Raw genomic sequence first — 15,159 nt, 5'->3', positions numbered from 1 at the left:
GTACAATTGTTGCAGTAATCTCCCTGCACGAGTTCTGTGCCATCTGGGAATCCATATGTTCCTGCATTGAAGGCTCATAGAGATGCCTGTACAGGTTGACTTATGCACGAAAGGGTAAAAAAATTGGGAGGTGTACTATCAGCCGGAATGACACCAAAACGCACCGTGTACCCGCGGAAATAGCGTAATTTTTGGCGCACTCTAGCGGACAGGACAGGAATGGCAGGTACAAATTCTGCTTTATTAAGCAGCTAGTTCGTTTTCTGGTAAACTAAGCTGACAGAAGCAACGATGTAAGCAGTTATACAGCTTAACAAGGGTACATTTATGGAAAACTAGTTTGTAACTTTAGCTGTAGGCTTACACAAATGATCACATCAATAATCAAATGTAAACTAGCGAACAAAATAACATATCCCTTTGTTTATAGTGGTGTTGTAGATTAGTCTCATGTAGGTGCTTTTGTCTGAGGAACAAGGCTGCAAATGGTCTGTGAAAAGTAGGCTACTTTGAATTGCCAGAACTGCTCAAGATTGATATCAGCAGTGAGGGTGTTGCCTAGTGACAGTAGTACTACGACTGATATCAATTGTATTGATATCCAAGCACTCAAACCTATAATCTAATTGGGTGCATTATTTCTTTATTATTATTTATATGCAAGGTACTGATAGTTAAAGCCCACCACATACAGACAGACAGACACAGACATACACATACTAAGGTAGATACCAGTATACTCTCACAGACATTTTTAAAGAGCAAACCCAACACAAAAGAGGTACACACCTGAATGGTCTTTTAATAAACAGTCACATTTTGTGTTGATCAACACTGCGGTCAGATAAAGAAAAAGAAACAGCAACATGATGAACACGCAAATAATGATGAAGGGAAGCTGAGAACGAGAAAAAAAAAGACAGAGAAATATTGAGGTTAAAACTGCAATAGAACATTGCATCATTGTGCCTACTATCAGAGGTCAAACTTCAGAAATGTCATCACTTTGTGTCCCAACAGTTCACACACTTCAGTTTATAAATCCATCTATAACTTCACTGACAACACACACATAATCACTGTGACGGTCAGAAACTGTCTAGCAGACTTAGGAAATATTTCCTTCTCACATGAATTGCATATGTTTACTGATATAAGTTTAACAGGCATCTTTTGGCAGTTCAGTGGCTCTGCGTTAACAGAGTGTTACCAGCTGCATCTGTGGATACTCTATGTCTGCTTGTCATACAGACACACAGGCTTCTCACAGTCTCTTGTCCTTCTCTGAGATGGTGTCAATGCCAAGTAGTACAATTCAACTGATATGGTTTCAAGAGTCCCTCATCACTAAAATGGTTCATTAAAAGTGTATGCTCAGTCAAATTGCCTAGCCATACCTTTTTTCCTTTCTAATTTAAACAGTGAAATTAGTTTGGTTCACCATAACGAATAGCCATAGTTGCACCACATCTAGAGAAGAAAATGAAAAGGCCAATAGAGTTGCTGAGTTCCATAGTTTCTTGACAAGACTTAGTAGAAGGATATTTCTTTCAGTCATGATTTGAGATAAAAATGTACTAGCACACTCCAGCACGCTCTGTTGCAATCTGTTTTTAACATGTTTTTTCCATTGTCAAGTTGACAAGTAATCTAATCACATGCAGTCATTTCAACATCAATGCCATGTTTCATTTGAGAATATTGGATTCCATCATCCTAGAATGTGGAGGATAAAATGGATACCCCTAAAGACATTTCACTTTCCCCTGTGACCTCATCCACTGCAACCACAGCTGGAAGAAAACAAAATGTGACAATGCGACAGCCCTGGTCCAACCCCCGAGAAAATTCACTAACCAATGAAGTAGTGCGCAAAACGATCCCCTGGTAATTAAGCCTGTGGACAGAGTAAGACTCAGACTTGGACATACAGTATGAACAGAAGAAGAAAGGACACAGATGTCTGCATTTGGTTACAGTTCATGCATTGTCCATCACATGACCCAGGACATGACAGCTTCTATCACCAGGAACGGACAAACAGGCCTTCCCAGTGCTCAGAGTCGGCCGTTAGAGAAGCTTGATGTGACTGCTCTCAGCGTGTCGTTTTTGGGCGTGTGTCTGTGTTTTATCTGAGCCTTTGGTATAAAGCAGTGGTTCCCAATGTGTGGGGTGGGTCCCTTCAGGCAGCGGGGAGTTACATCAAGGAGGGTGTGGGTTGAGAGGGGAAAAAATGGAACGAGAAATCTTAACAACCAACTACAGGTCAAATTTTGTATGGCAGTGCTCTTACAGCATAGAGGTGATAACTAACCTATTTGGAGATTAGTTATAGGCTACTTTGCACGTATATAATATGGTAAGGGATACTAGATGTTAGATTGGACAGCTAGCCTAAGTATTAATACTGTACTGAAATAATACTGTATGGGCTGATCACCCAGTGAGAAGTAAAAAATGTTTAAATGTTTTAAACAAGAGCTCTGATCAAATAAAGTAGAAAAAATGTTTAACTGATAAAATATTTAGGTGAAGTGAAAATGAAATTGAAAATGTTGAACTGTTCAAATGTAGACAATGTTCACGAAAAGCTATGCAACAGCTGATGGGCATCTGTTTTTTTTTTTTGTTTAGTTAAATGCGAAGTAATATGAGTCTCAATCTTTGCATCTTCACAAATTTATTTTCAATGTCAAAGAGGGGTCTGCAATGAAAAGTTTGGGAACCACTGTGTGAAGCATGACCCTGCACCACTCAGGATATAAAAAACTACCACTAGGGGGAGACAAAGAGTCAATGCAGACAAAGAGACTTTGCAGAGAGAATTGACTAAACAAACTCATTCAGCATGAACAAGCAGTACACTGCCTTACTTTCCCACACAAGATAAACAGGCGCACACACACACACACACACACACACACACACACACACACACACACATATACACAGACAGACCAGTAAATACAGAGGAATGAAAACACTAACATATCAGTCCACCCTAAAACGGAAGAGAAAACAAAGCAGGCTAGAAGTGCAGTGAGCTGCATTTTGATTTCCAAAATAAAACAATAATATTAACACAGTCAGCGGCCAGGGAAAACATAAAGGGTATCAATAGATCTGTTTAAAGGGGTGGTTGTGGCTCTCTGTCAACCATTTAACCATGTTCCCAGAATTCCTGGGACAAATGGGGTTGGGGCTGACGGGATATCTTACAGGTGCCATTTTGGTTAAGTTTCTTACTGGGGTTTACAGGTAAAAGACAGGTGGGCTTTTCTTTTTTTGCTTTACAACAGGAGAGGGGATTGCATGTTCAGCTTTTCACACATATATTTTAAGACCTGTTCAGGGTGTAGATTCCAATGCAGACATTGAAATCGTGTAGACATTCCACACTGACGACTTGAACAACGTTACACAAGAGTTGAGGGAGATCAGTTGGCATTTTCAATGCAAGAACGGTCAACATGGACGCTGCTGGACCCATCTTTTGCAGCCAACACTAATGTCTGAGTTTATAAGGGCAAAGGATCAAGAATGAAGGTTTTGAAACCACTGAAGTTTAGCTTTAGCCAAGTATAAGCGGAGTTAGCTTAGTATTAGCTTTAGAGTTAGCATTAACGCCCCACGCTAATGTTGCACGTCTTGCAGCTGGGGTCCTTCTTGGCGTTGACAGTCGACATGCTCATGAGCTGGTGTCCGCTGATCTCGGCCACAGTCCCCTGAGCCAGCTCCACAGGCTCGGTGTAGATGACCTCCAGGATCACGTCCTGGGCATGCCGGAACTCCAGCTGCCCGTCCTCGGTCGCCACACACGTCAGGAAGCGGTTGTCAGCCACATTCAGCTCCTGCAGCCGGTCTTGGCAGAAGACATCGCCGGGTGACCCTCTGGGTGCCACCACCAGGATGACGTAGTGGTAGGCCGTGTACATGCAGTAGAAGTCGCCGAAGTAAAGGCGGGTGTGCGGGCCGAACAGGGTCTGGGCGGGCACCGTAAAGCGCACGCGGCCGTAGGGGGAGTCCTGGGCAGGCTGACCCGTGTTGAACTCCGTGTTGCAGCTGAAGCAGATGCCTTCCAGCTTGCCACTGATGGGAGAGCCGTGGCTGCCACTGTTGTCCTTCACTGATGGGAGCATACGACTCCCATCTACCTCTCTGATGAGGGGGGAAACAATACAGGTACATTGAGAATGGGTCAAGAAATGATATCAGCAAACTGAGATTTGGGACATAAGTAACACTATTTTTGTCTATGGAAATCAAACATTGATTTAGAAAAATACTGTTTATTTATTCATACAAATCAATATTGAGTTACACACTGTTTGATTCAGATTAGTCGTTGTACCCTTATCTTAAATGGGCTGAGCTTAACATACTTCACGTGGTCGAAGTACTCTTTGTGTTGATTCCTGTAGAACACTTCGAATTTGAGCATTCTTCCAGCAATGACCTCCGCTTTCTGTAGCAGCTGAGTCAGATGCACTGGGGAATAATCTATAAAACAAAAAGTATTGCAATTTATTTTGTGAATAAATTGAACGTGTGTCCATGTGTGTTTGTGTGCGCTCATGTGTATGTGTGTATGTATGACTGTGTGTGTGTGTGTGTGTGTGTGTGTCTGTGTGTCTTTGTGTCTGTGTGCATGTAGATGTTTGTCAGTGTCTCTGACCAGCAGTGCAGAACTCAATGATGTCACTCCACTCCGAAACAGCATAATCCCCATCACTCTGTTTGGAGGCTGTCTGCACGGCAACCGTGTACTCTGTCCGCGGGCTCAGGAACCAATGGCCTCGCACTGTCATTGGCAACGGCACTGCCTTAGCAACCAGTTTGGTGGGGACGTCCTAAAGAGGGAGGGAGGGCTTGCTCAGGGGGGGGATGGAAAATATACACCCACCACAACCTCAAATTACATATAATAATGGGAATTATGAATAAAAAATGGAAACAAGAATAGAATATAACACCTGAAGCCTAGAGATACTTGCAACTGTTCAATTCACAACAGCATCTCTCCACCTAAACTATTACAGTTACTATTTATTTTTAACGAGAAGCGGCAGTGGCATGCAATTCCTTGGTTGATTCTACTACTGCACCTTGTGTTTGAACTTATTGGAGTTCTTGTTCTCTTTTTTGTTCAGGTCTATGAAGTAATGTGTTATTTTGTCTTTGGCCCGAGGGTCCATGTCCCAGCAGATCTTGAAGGAGTCGCATGTGATGTTGCTGATCTTAATGCTGTTGGGAACAGGGAGCTCCTCCATCTCTACCATAGCACTCGCCTCAGGCTTGACTCCTGTTTAAAATCAAAGACAGGGAAAGATTTCTGAAAGTGCATAGGCACTGCCTTTGGAGAGAACAAAAACCTGCAAAGCTCATGTTTTTCACACGAGATGGCAAACAGCAGGCATTGCTCTCGGGATTGATAGTGGGAAACTTGAAATTGTTCCAGAAGTTTGGGAGTGTTCTTCTCCAGTTTCTCCCACTTCCTCTCATGACAGCCATCAAATACATGAAATATATTTGCCATGGATTGTGCAACAGATGACAGTGATAATGAATTGAATGTGAAAACCGTCAGAACTCCGCTACATCTCCACTAGAGGGACGTGCTAAACCCCAAAACAGCCTTGACAAATACACCAAATTCACACATAGTAGAACACACACACTCAGAGGACACTTGAGAACAAAGGGAACTTCTTGGTCTCAAGCACATGAAAAGGGCCTCACGGGCTGAGCAACAAAGCCAGCTCTGTGCTGAGGCAGGAGCGCAGAACCCGAAGAGAGAGGGAAATTTCCGGAACAATGTGCAGCAGGTCAGTGACCACTGAGGGGAGGGAGTGGGGATGTGGGAGCAGTGGTCCATGGAGCCTCGTTTTCAAAGCTCTGGTGTCAAACTATTCTATTGATGGAGATCAGGCCCTCTCAGCATGCAGGTCTGAGGGGCACTGTTTACAAAACATCACTGTTGAGTGCAGTTACTCCCTCAGGGTATACACAAGCACCTCAGAGAGGCTACGGCTAAAGCTACAGCGCAGCACCACTGACGCCATTACAATAACAGAGCAGGACAAACGGTGAGATCACTACAGGGACACACCAGTAGACGTGAGAAAACAGTAGTATGTTTTAGAAGTTGAGGGCTTTAAAACACATGCACACACACACATACACACAAACGTGACTAAATCTTTCATCATGCCGGTCTGATCCCTGATACGTGCATTGTTTGGTGAGTGTTTACTGTACAGCACAGAACTGCTCACCATAATCTTTCTGGGTGTGCACAAACACTTCTGAGTAAAAGGAACAACACAGTAATTCTCCTTTCACACAGAAAAGTATCACTAAAATAACAATAAATATACACTCCAGTAAATAAAAAGATTATGTATGAAATATCTCAAAAAGATAATACTTACTGTAAATATTATTTTGCCTTTTGGCAATTTAGCAATATATTCTATAGTTCTGTTCATTGTCCTCAGTGAAGTACACATAATTCTTAACCAGTACTTTTAAAATGATGAAATATAATGTCATAGTTATTATACATATTATACATGATTTTTCATTAAGCATTGCCAGGTAACTCATTAGGATATTGTAGTCTTAAACCTGCATTTTGGGTCCTTAAAGTCTATTCACTGAAATCTATGCCTTCTAGAGTAACAGTCAAACTAAGGTTAGCCTTGGATTAAGCCAGTTTAATGCAGGAAACACCAATGAGCATTAGAGCGGAACCAAATTCCATCCCACAGCCACTGATCTAAGGATCAGTATACAGCTCGGTAACAGGCAAGAGTGCCAGGTAGGACTGCTGCAGCATTAGGCTGCCAATCCCTCTTTGTACGCCAGCCAGGCCTGATACTGGCAGAGGATGGCTCTACTGAACTACAGTACGGGATGACGATCATGACAGGCTCGTGGGGGCGCTGGATGAAAGACACAGATGGTGTGAGGCATGTTAACATTTTTGGTGACAAGTTTTGCAAATGATTCAGTAACTCAAAGTCAACAAGCTGTGTCACTTGTTCAATTCAATTATTTTGATCACCAGATTCTTTAGTCCTTCAGACTGGTTGGATTTCTGCAGTTTAAAATGAGGTACTTTTTTATTGATGGACACAGTCCTGCAGTATTAATCCCGGCGGCGATTTAATTTATAATCTTTATCATTCAATACAATTTCACCTTTGTACCTTTTATTGATTTGGCTCAGAGTGACCTGCTATTACCATTTTCTCACTCCATAAAGTAGTGTGTCAAGATAATACTGATTCTTTACTAAAGCAACTAAATACATTAGGCGTAGTATTAGTCTAGAATATAATTCTTCTTATTTCCATTTTCATCGAGGGGCCTTATATTCATATTTATATTGTGCACAACATGTGTTTCTGCGAGAGACTTACATGTGTGTGTGTGTGTATTTGTGTGAGAGAAAAAGAGAAAGGGGAAATAAGGAGAGAGAGAAAAAGGCAGGCAAATTCCCATTAATCTGTAGGCCGCCTGCCAAAAGGGTTGACTCTACTTCACTTCCTAAAAGACTCCTTCGGGATTGGTCTCTCCTCTGTGCTTCATCATATCAGAGACAGCTGCAAAAACACATTTTCCAAACAGACTCACCCAACAGTACATATTTTACCTGACTATGAAAGAGCGTCAAAGCCAACTAGAGAATACAGTGTGAAAGTAATTACCGTGAAAATACAGTTCAGAGACACATCAGACAAGTAGGGACACATAATAATACAAAGATCAATAAACAGCAAACAAACAGAATGAACCTCCATACCTACACACCAAGAACAGCCCCATGATCATTACCTCATTATTCCCTAGTACCACACACACACACACACACACACACACACACACACAAACACACACACAGACACAGACACATACACACACACACACACACACACACACACACACACACACACACACACACACACACACACACACACACACACACACACACACACACACACACACACACACACATACATACATACACCAGGACCAAGACCATATTCCCATTCCATAGGTTAAGCCAACCCCATTGTTTCACAAACTGAGACCAAAAGGATTTATTCCCTGACTGTTGCACAAGGACACGGAAGTCGATCTGTAGGCTACTTACACACCAGCTATAGAACAAACACATGCATGGGGAATTTCCATCTCCAAAGGACCTGACCCCACAGAAAGCCACTGAAACTAGTCAGGTGACCCCATACTCAATGCCATTGTTGATGTCAATAGGCTGCATTTACACACTTTTCTCATCAAATTTGAATTATACACAGGAAAACAACAACAAAGATGCTTTGTGGGCATTTCACTGGGGCTGTCAAGTGGGCACCTTCCTTCATCAGTGAAGTTTCATAGCTCTTCTGACTTCACACCTCACATCTGCCTATCGATCTCTGTCATGCAAAACCCTGATTCCACCCATTAGGAGTAGTTGGGGTTTCAGTGTCTCATAAAGGACATTGCGGATCTGGAACTGTGAACTTTTATTAGCAAGAGTGCACAAGTCAACATTCCAAAGCTCTGATTTACTTAAGGTTTGGAGTGACACAACCAATAAACGTCTAAGCGGATTCCCATAGAGAGTAAAGAAAGGGACAGGGCGGACTGCTCTTCTCAGCTGAAACAGTGAGAAAACAACATTTCTACACCCTTTGGAATCATGTTGACAGGTCACCTAGGGTATGAATGAAAAGGAAGATATGTTTGCACCTGTTTCAGCAAAACAGGGGGGGGGGGACATTTATTTTTTACATATAAGGAAGTAAACCACTACTTCACAGACAAATATACCTCCATTTTGAAAGACTAGTACTGTATATGCCCTTTCTCTAAAGTGATGCCTTCTGCAGGCCATAAAAGCTCATTTTGTTTTCCCTTTCAGTCTTGCTTTATTCTTTCTGTGCTGTATATGATAAACTGGTGATAAAAGTTGAGACACAGCAAAACCAGTTCTCTGAACTCCTGTGTGGCACTGGGCTAGGTTAATCTGGGAAGCTATGCCCTGCATTCTTTATTTTGCTTCAAGCCATTGGCTTAGCCTGGTTTAGTGCTCATTTAATAAGCTTCCCCTACTAACACACACACACACGCGCGCACACACACACGCACACACACGCACACTTGGATTATGTAGTCAGCCAGAGACTGTTGTACTTTCTGTACAATACGAGGAGCAGAGTTGAAAGGTCTACAGAAAAAATATTCTTACGGTAATACAGAAAAACATTTTGCTCATAAATAAAAAATATGGAGACAAAGCTTTGCCAAAGTATTTAGTTCTGGAAAGTGAGCCATGTCCTTTAGCAGAAAACTTCACATGGATTCTGAATTGAGTGTAGAAATAAAACTGCCATTCCAAGACCTTGCCATGCTGCTAAATACAGTAAATCACTAGATAATGAATAACATATATTCAATTACATTGAATATAAATATAGAACATAAATACAGAGAAAATAAATTTGTAATCATGTATCCTCTCTCAAACAGAGAGCAGGCAGTCATTGTGTTTTAGAGTTCATCATGTGTTAAGCAGTCAGTGCCTTGTGGAGAATATATTATATAAGCATCATCTGCCATTAATGGAAACTCCAACGAGTTGGGCTAATATATGCTAATGCTAAGACAGTGACTCAACACTTTTTTGACAAGAGGAGGGTGTTTTTATCAGCTTCACACTGGGAGCTTTCAAGTCTGAATTAATTTGTGACAGAGGAAGGCTATATTTGTACAGAGTCTCTACACTTGTCTTTTTCTGTCTGCACTTGTTTTCACTAAGTATGCTTTTCCCTTGTTAAAGTCCATGTTAAAGTCATGTTCGGATTTGGCACCGCTGTATCACATTAATGATGCAATGCTTTAACAGAGGAAGACAACAAGAGATCGTGTGTGTGTGCACGTGCATGTTTGTGGCTGGTTTGTGCACGTGTGTGTGTGTGCGCGCGTGTGTCTATTTGTCATTTCCACAGTGACATGCTCATACTGTGACTTCATTACTCATGCCCAGCATGGCTCAGATGTCTAACTAAAGCAAGCTGTTTTAGAAGCATGATCTTACATCTAGACTGGTGTACTGTGTGTGTGTGTGTGTGTGTGTGTGTGTGTGTGTGTGTATGTGTGTGTCTGTGAAACAACAGGAAAGCATTTCTCCAGGATGACATTATGGCCGAGCATTAGCAGATTGGCGCTAGGCTAGCCACTCCTGTGTGGTATTCCTTATGTCTCAAATGACCCCCAAAATGTGTCATCTTCTGGAATGGTGGGAGCCCATCTGTGTATGAAATGCTATTCACTGCCAACAGACCTTCACCATCACAGCGTCATTCGGACTCTGACTTATAGAGGCTTTAATGGCCTTCCTGTGTTCTCCCATCATAGGTAAATGGACTGTATCTACACAGCACTTTTCATCTCTCAGAGTAGTCATAGTCCTTCACACTTCACACCTCACATCTACATATCCATCTGTTGTTAAAACCCCTATTGCCTGCCATCATCATTCATAAATAGGTTTCAATTTCTTCTTACAGCCAATGAAATCCCCTCAGGATACCTGGCCTTATGGGCCAGATGAGGCAAATGTGAGATGGGAAATGTAGTCCCAATGCATCAGAATTAGCTTAATTTTGTGTGCTTTTGTGTATTTACTGGGCTTTACTTTAAAAATTAAGATATAGCTGCCTGTGTCTGTGTGTATGAAAATAGTAAAATTGGTGCCCACACCGCTTGGGACAAAGATGTCTGATTTGTCACCCACCTCAAAATCTCTTGGGACAATTTATCTGGACATGATCTTAAAAGCTCAAAAACCAACTGCCTGAGCAACAGAAACGATGGGGGCATTTTGGGTCAGCAAGAACCTCTCCTTTAATGACTAATTTTACAACTCAAATGGCACAAAACTTGAATGATGTACCTGTAAACAGAGGACCCTTTTCCTCCACTGAAAATGCTAGCATTTCAGATAAAATTACCATTGTGAATATAGTTGTAATGTTCAGGTAAATATGTCCTATACTCACACTCAGATTCACCATCAATCATCTGTCCCTGTGTCACTAATGTAACCCGACCACACCACTGCTCGAGTCTGGCTGCTGCCTACCTGCATTTACATACACAGCCAGCCTTCATCTACAGACGCACTTGCATGAGGGCTCCCACAACACTGGACAAATGGGGCGGTCAATAAACTCCAAATGTACTGGAAGGTTAAACCATCCTACCCGCTTCATGGCTGGGAGATAAATGCACTGTCATTGTTTGGTAAGCCAGCCGAACAATGCCTGCACTGCACAGAAGGAACCAGGGAGATAAAGACAGAGCCCTACATTACAGAACATCACAACCAAATAGTTCGTCTAACAACAACGTCTAAACAAAGACAGTGCAATGTAGGGCTCTGTCTTGAGAATAGACACTTCTCTATTAATGGCTTTGTGGTGACAGCCTCACACAGGCATGTACAGTGCTGGGTAATTAAAAATAGATCAGTTGGGAGTGTGTGTGTGTGTGTATCATACATGAAGTGTTTTTTTCGTAATGAGGTGGGTTAGGCAAGAGTCCGTCTGCTCCCTCTCCCACTCCCAGGAGAGACGAGCTCTCCCTGGCAGCACAGCTGTGCAGAGGAGAGCAGGGTGGGGACACAGTGTGCTCGCTCGCCTTAGTGTTTAGCCGCTTCATCCAAGTGAATCTTCGGGGAGACAGTGATTACAGTCGTGACGGTTACAATATTGCAGTATTGATCATGTCAACGAAAGGTTTGGCAAAGGAAGCATGAATCTGAACGTGTTTGCCAGAGCCAGTATTGCAGTATCAGTTTCAGAGGCTAGTGTATATTTATTCACAAGGTCATTTCATGTCATAAGGCTTGGACAGGCAGATCTCTCCAAACTGATATTTTAGGCACAGCTACAAAAACACACAGACTACAAAAACATTATTTATATTATGGCTACACTCTGTACATTTCCAAAACTGCTCAACATGAAAAAATAACAACTGAATTACCCATTGAATAAACAATCCTCATTGAGACATCCCGATGAAACACTTCTATTAAGACTTCATACATCCATAGTAGGTTTACTAAGAGAGCTGCGTGTGCATGTGTGGGGTTTTCTTCCTTTTCACAAAATTGTATATTTTAAATCATCTGACAGACATGACAAAGCTCTATGTGTAGTAAAGTCACTATGTGTAGTAAAGTCAAAGCAGCTTACCAAATGCAATTACAAACAGCTCAACTGAATGAATGGAAACGATGAAAACGTATGGATCACGTTTTTTCTTTGCTAAACGTTTAGCCAAGCTGTTCGTGATAGCCCACAGCATGTACAGTCTTTTGCGCTATTTTGCTGTTGGCTGTTGGCGGAGTAAACTTGAATTCAGCATCGAGCTACATGACTCAAAACCTTACTATACTGATTCTATTGAATCATCATTGCTCGTGTTCTTTATAACCCATGCCTACGTATCATTGCTTGCACACTGCGATTTGTAGATGCTTGTTTGCGCGGTGCCGGTCGCTCACTAAAGCAATGTCAGCGTTCCATTGCAATTCATCAGATTAGAAACCCTAATGTCCGTCATGTCGTGTCGGTTATTTGTTGTCGTGCTGGCTTTCGAGATCAGCATTTATCTTTGATTGCTGTGGCCTTTTCTCGATTACAAACGAAACGACAGCCTTTAACGACACCGGCAGTGTCCATGGTACTGAAACAGTGAGACGGCACGGGGGAGGGGGCTGTTACAGGTGGCGACTCCTGCACATCTGCAAAAGGGATTAATTGAAGTTCACGGGTTGTATTGAGAGAATTATTCCACAGATTCATCGGATATTAAAAACAAAGAGAGGAGATGCAGCTACAGGGATGATTTGCAATGACCTTTACGCCATCCCCACATAATTTAACACTGGACCAAAAAAAAAACGCCAGGCTTTTCGCATTTGACATTCTTAAAACACATGAATCTGAAGACAAATATCGAAAGCCTATCTAACCCCCTTGGGGAAAGCGATGGTCATTTGCCAATGATAGAAAAAGGGGTGAAGCCATGGGAGAATGTCAGTCTTACCGTCTCTCTCGCAAAGCTCCAGGCTTTCCAAGCTGAGGTTGTTAACCATGGCCTCGCATGGACTCATCGGGCTGGTGATGCTGTGGCCCAGACTGGGGACCTCCATGTCGCCGGCGTTGGAGCAGCAGGTTTAGTGATGCGACTGCGAGCGGGTGAGTTCTACCGCAGATCTAGCTTTCGCAGTGGAGAAGACGTTGTCGGGTCTTCAGCCGTCTCTCTCTGTCTCTCTGTCTCTCTCCCTCTCTCTCTCGGGTGGTGTGGCGTCAGCGAATCGTCACACGCGCTGCGCGGCTTGGGCGGTTTTACGGCGACCGGAAAGCCATGTTATGATGAGACGTGAAACGGCCTAGCCACTTACCTCTCCCTCTGGGATCTTCACATAGTCTGGTGGCATCCAACTGGCTTGCTCTCACGAAAGCTACAAGTGTTTTGGTTCCCTAGTCGCAGGATGGCGTAGAACGAATAACTGATGAGTAGAAAATGACCAAGCATTCACCGGCACGTTATATAATAGGATTACTGGTGCCCGCCTCCATTTAAATCTCAGCCTTAAACTATAACATAGCAACCACTGCTATTCTGCATTTCGCTTTTGCTGACGTCATCATCAATGACCACATGAAGGCTCCTGTGTATGTCCTTATTTGGTACCCAAAGAGCCTTGCGCCAAAGCGCAGGTGCGGGTCTACGGCGCGCTTGCAGTGCTTTAAAGATAGTAACGCAATTTATATTTCTACCCTCTGCAAGCTAGCAATGACTTTGACTTTGTCGTCGTAAAAAAAAGCCCTGAGAAACGTGTCTAAAGCAAAACAGAGATGGAAAAAAATATTCGTTCTGGAGGGAGCCTGGTTGCGGTTTCTGATGACACGAAGTTCTGAATGTGACCAGCCTATTTGTTTGCCTATGTGCCCTGAGCAACAGCCTAATCCTCAACAGACCGCCTCCCAGTAAACTGCGTTCAGAGGGTCACCATAATCCAGCTGCTCGATGTGTGTCACCATAGAAAGCGCACATAATCATCTCAGCAGGAGTGATGCCAAAATCACATCTACAGTGAAAAGAAAAAAAGAACATATATTGGGGACTATCCTTTTCACATTGTGTCTTTGTGTGTGTGTGTGTGTGTGTGTGTGTGTGTGTGAGAGAGAGAGAGAGAGAGAGAGCTACTGCAATGGGTACTGCTTCTCCAGTATTTATGATCTATGGAGAGAAATAAACATCAACTAGAATTTACCTACATCTAAAATATAACATGGGAGTATATGAGGCCTTAAATCATCATCTTCAGCAGTGCCTGCCAATACACATACCATTGTTCCACTTTTTAAAAACATGGTTGGAGTCCGTGCGAGACTGGCACCAGTCCGTTACTCATACATGTATTTTACACTCTACATGACATGGATGAATGGTTGACACACATTTTTGAGGCCACTGCGGTTTTTTATGCATGATTACAATTTGTACACAGAGGGAAGAATTAGACAAAACTTCTCAGAGAAACCAAATATGAATTTAAAAATGTTTATAAAAAAACAAAACAACTGTAGGTGGTGCCTTTGTTGTGGGCAAATGTCACACTGACAATAGTTTAGTGCAAAATGATCTGATAATGAGTCAGAAAGATAAACTAGCGCTCACAAGGATATAATCCCTGAGGAGATTAGGGAGATCCCTCTTCATAGGATAAGCAAACATGTTGGCATGGTGGCATCACTGCACAAGAGAGGGAGGAAGTTAATGAAAGAGTTTAATACAGAAGAGTGAGAGGAATGTAATGGAGAAAAGTCTACCATCTCTCTATACTCTCCTAGAGCCTTTGTGTAATGGCATTAATATTATTTCAGTGACGTTTTTTGATTCTAACAGGAAACAGTTACTTCGATACTTTCTTCGCTACACACACTTTGCTTACCCCCAGTTTCCTGTTCCCGTTAGCCATTTTATTCTCAAAAATATCACAGCTAATTAATAACGCTTGCAAATGGGAAGGCATACTTGGATAGTATTTGTAAAAATGACAAGCATACA

The 15,159-nt window shown here is 42.4% G+C and overlaps 1 protein-coding gene across 1 annotated transcript; it reads right to left on the bottom strand.

Annotated features, from left to right (window-relative positions):
• Positions 1–782: 782 nt before the first annotated feature.
• Positions 783–14,135, bottom strand: LOC105911639 (phytanoyl-CoA hydroxylase-interacting protein-like). Its single transcript, XM_031578700.2, has 5 exons — positions 13,129–14,135; positions 5,106–5,302; positions 4,676–4,850; positions 4,383–4,500; positions 783–4,158 (listed from the first exon to the last, which is right to left on the bottom strand). The coding sequence occupies exons 1-5, from the start codon at positions 13,232–13,234 to the stop codon at positions 3,621–3,623; spliced, it is 1,134 nt and encodes a 377-aa protein (XP_031434560.1). The 5' UTR covers positions 13,235–14,135; the 3' UTR covers positions 783–3,620.
• Between the last annotated feature and the right edge of the window lie 1,024 nt (positions 14,136–15,159).

Source organism: Clupea harengus, chromosome 13 (genome assembly GCF_900700415.2).
Source record: "Clupea harengus chromosome 13, Ch_v2.0.2, whole genome shotgun sequence".
Taxonomy (NCBI): domain Eukaryota; kingdom Metazoa; phylum Chordata; class Actinopteri; order Clupeiformes; family Clupeidae; genus Clupea; species Clupea harengus.
The sequence above is the reverse complement of the archived record's forward strand: the minus strand, read 5'-3'. Positions and strand labels throughout refer to the sequence as shown.

What these genes read in the sequence shown, in the direction of transcription:
- LOC105911639 (XM_031578700.2), bottom strand. Translation starts at nt 13,234, where the DNA reads ATGGAGGTCCCCAGTCTGGGCCACAGCATCACCAGCCCGATGAGTCCA. An exon ending in CATTGAGTTCTGCACTGCTG is followed by an intron (nt 4,501 to 4,675) that starts GTCAGAGACACT and finishes TTTGTTTTATAG; the next exon opens with ATTATTCCCCAGTGCATCTG. An exon ending in GAGTACTTCGACCACGTGAA is followed by an intron (nt 4,159 to 4,382) that starts GTATGTTAAGCT and finishes CCCCCTCATCAG; the next exon opens with AGAGGTAGATGGGAGTCGTA.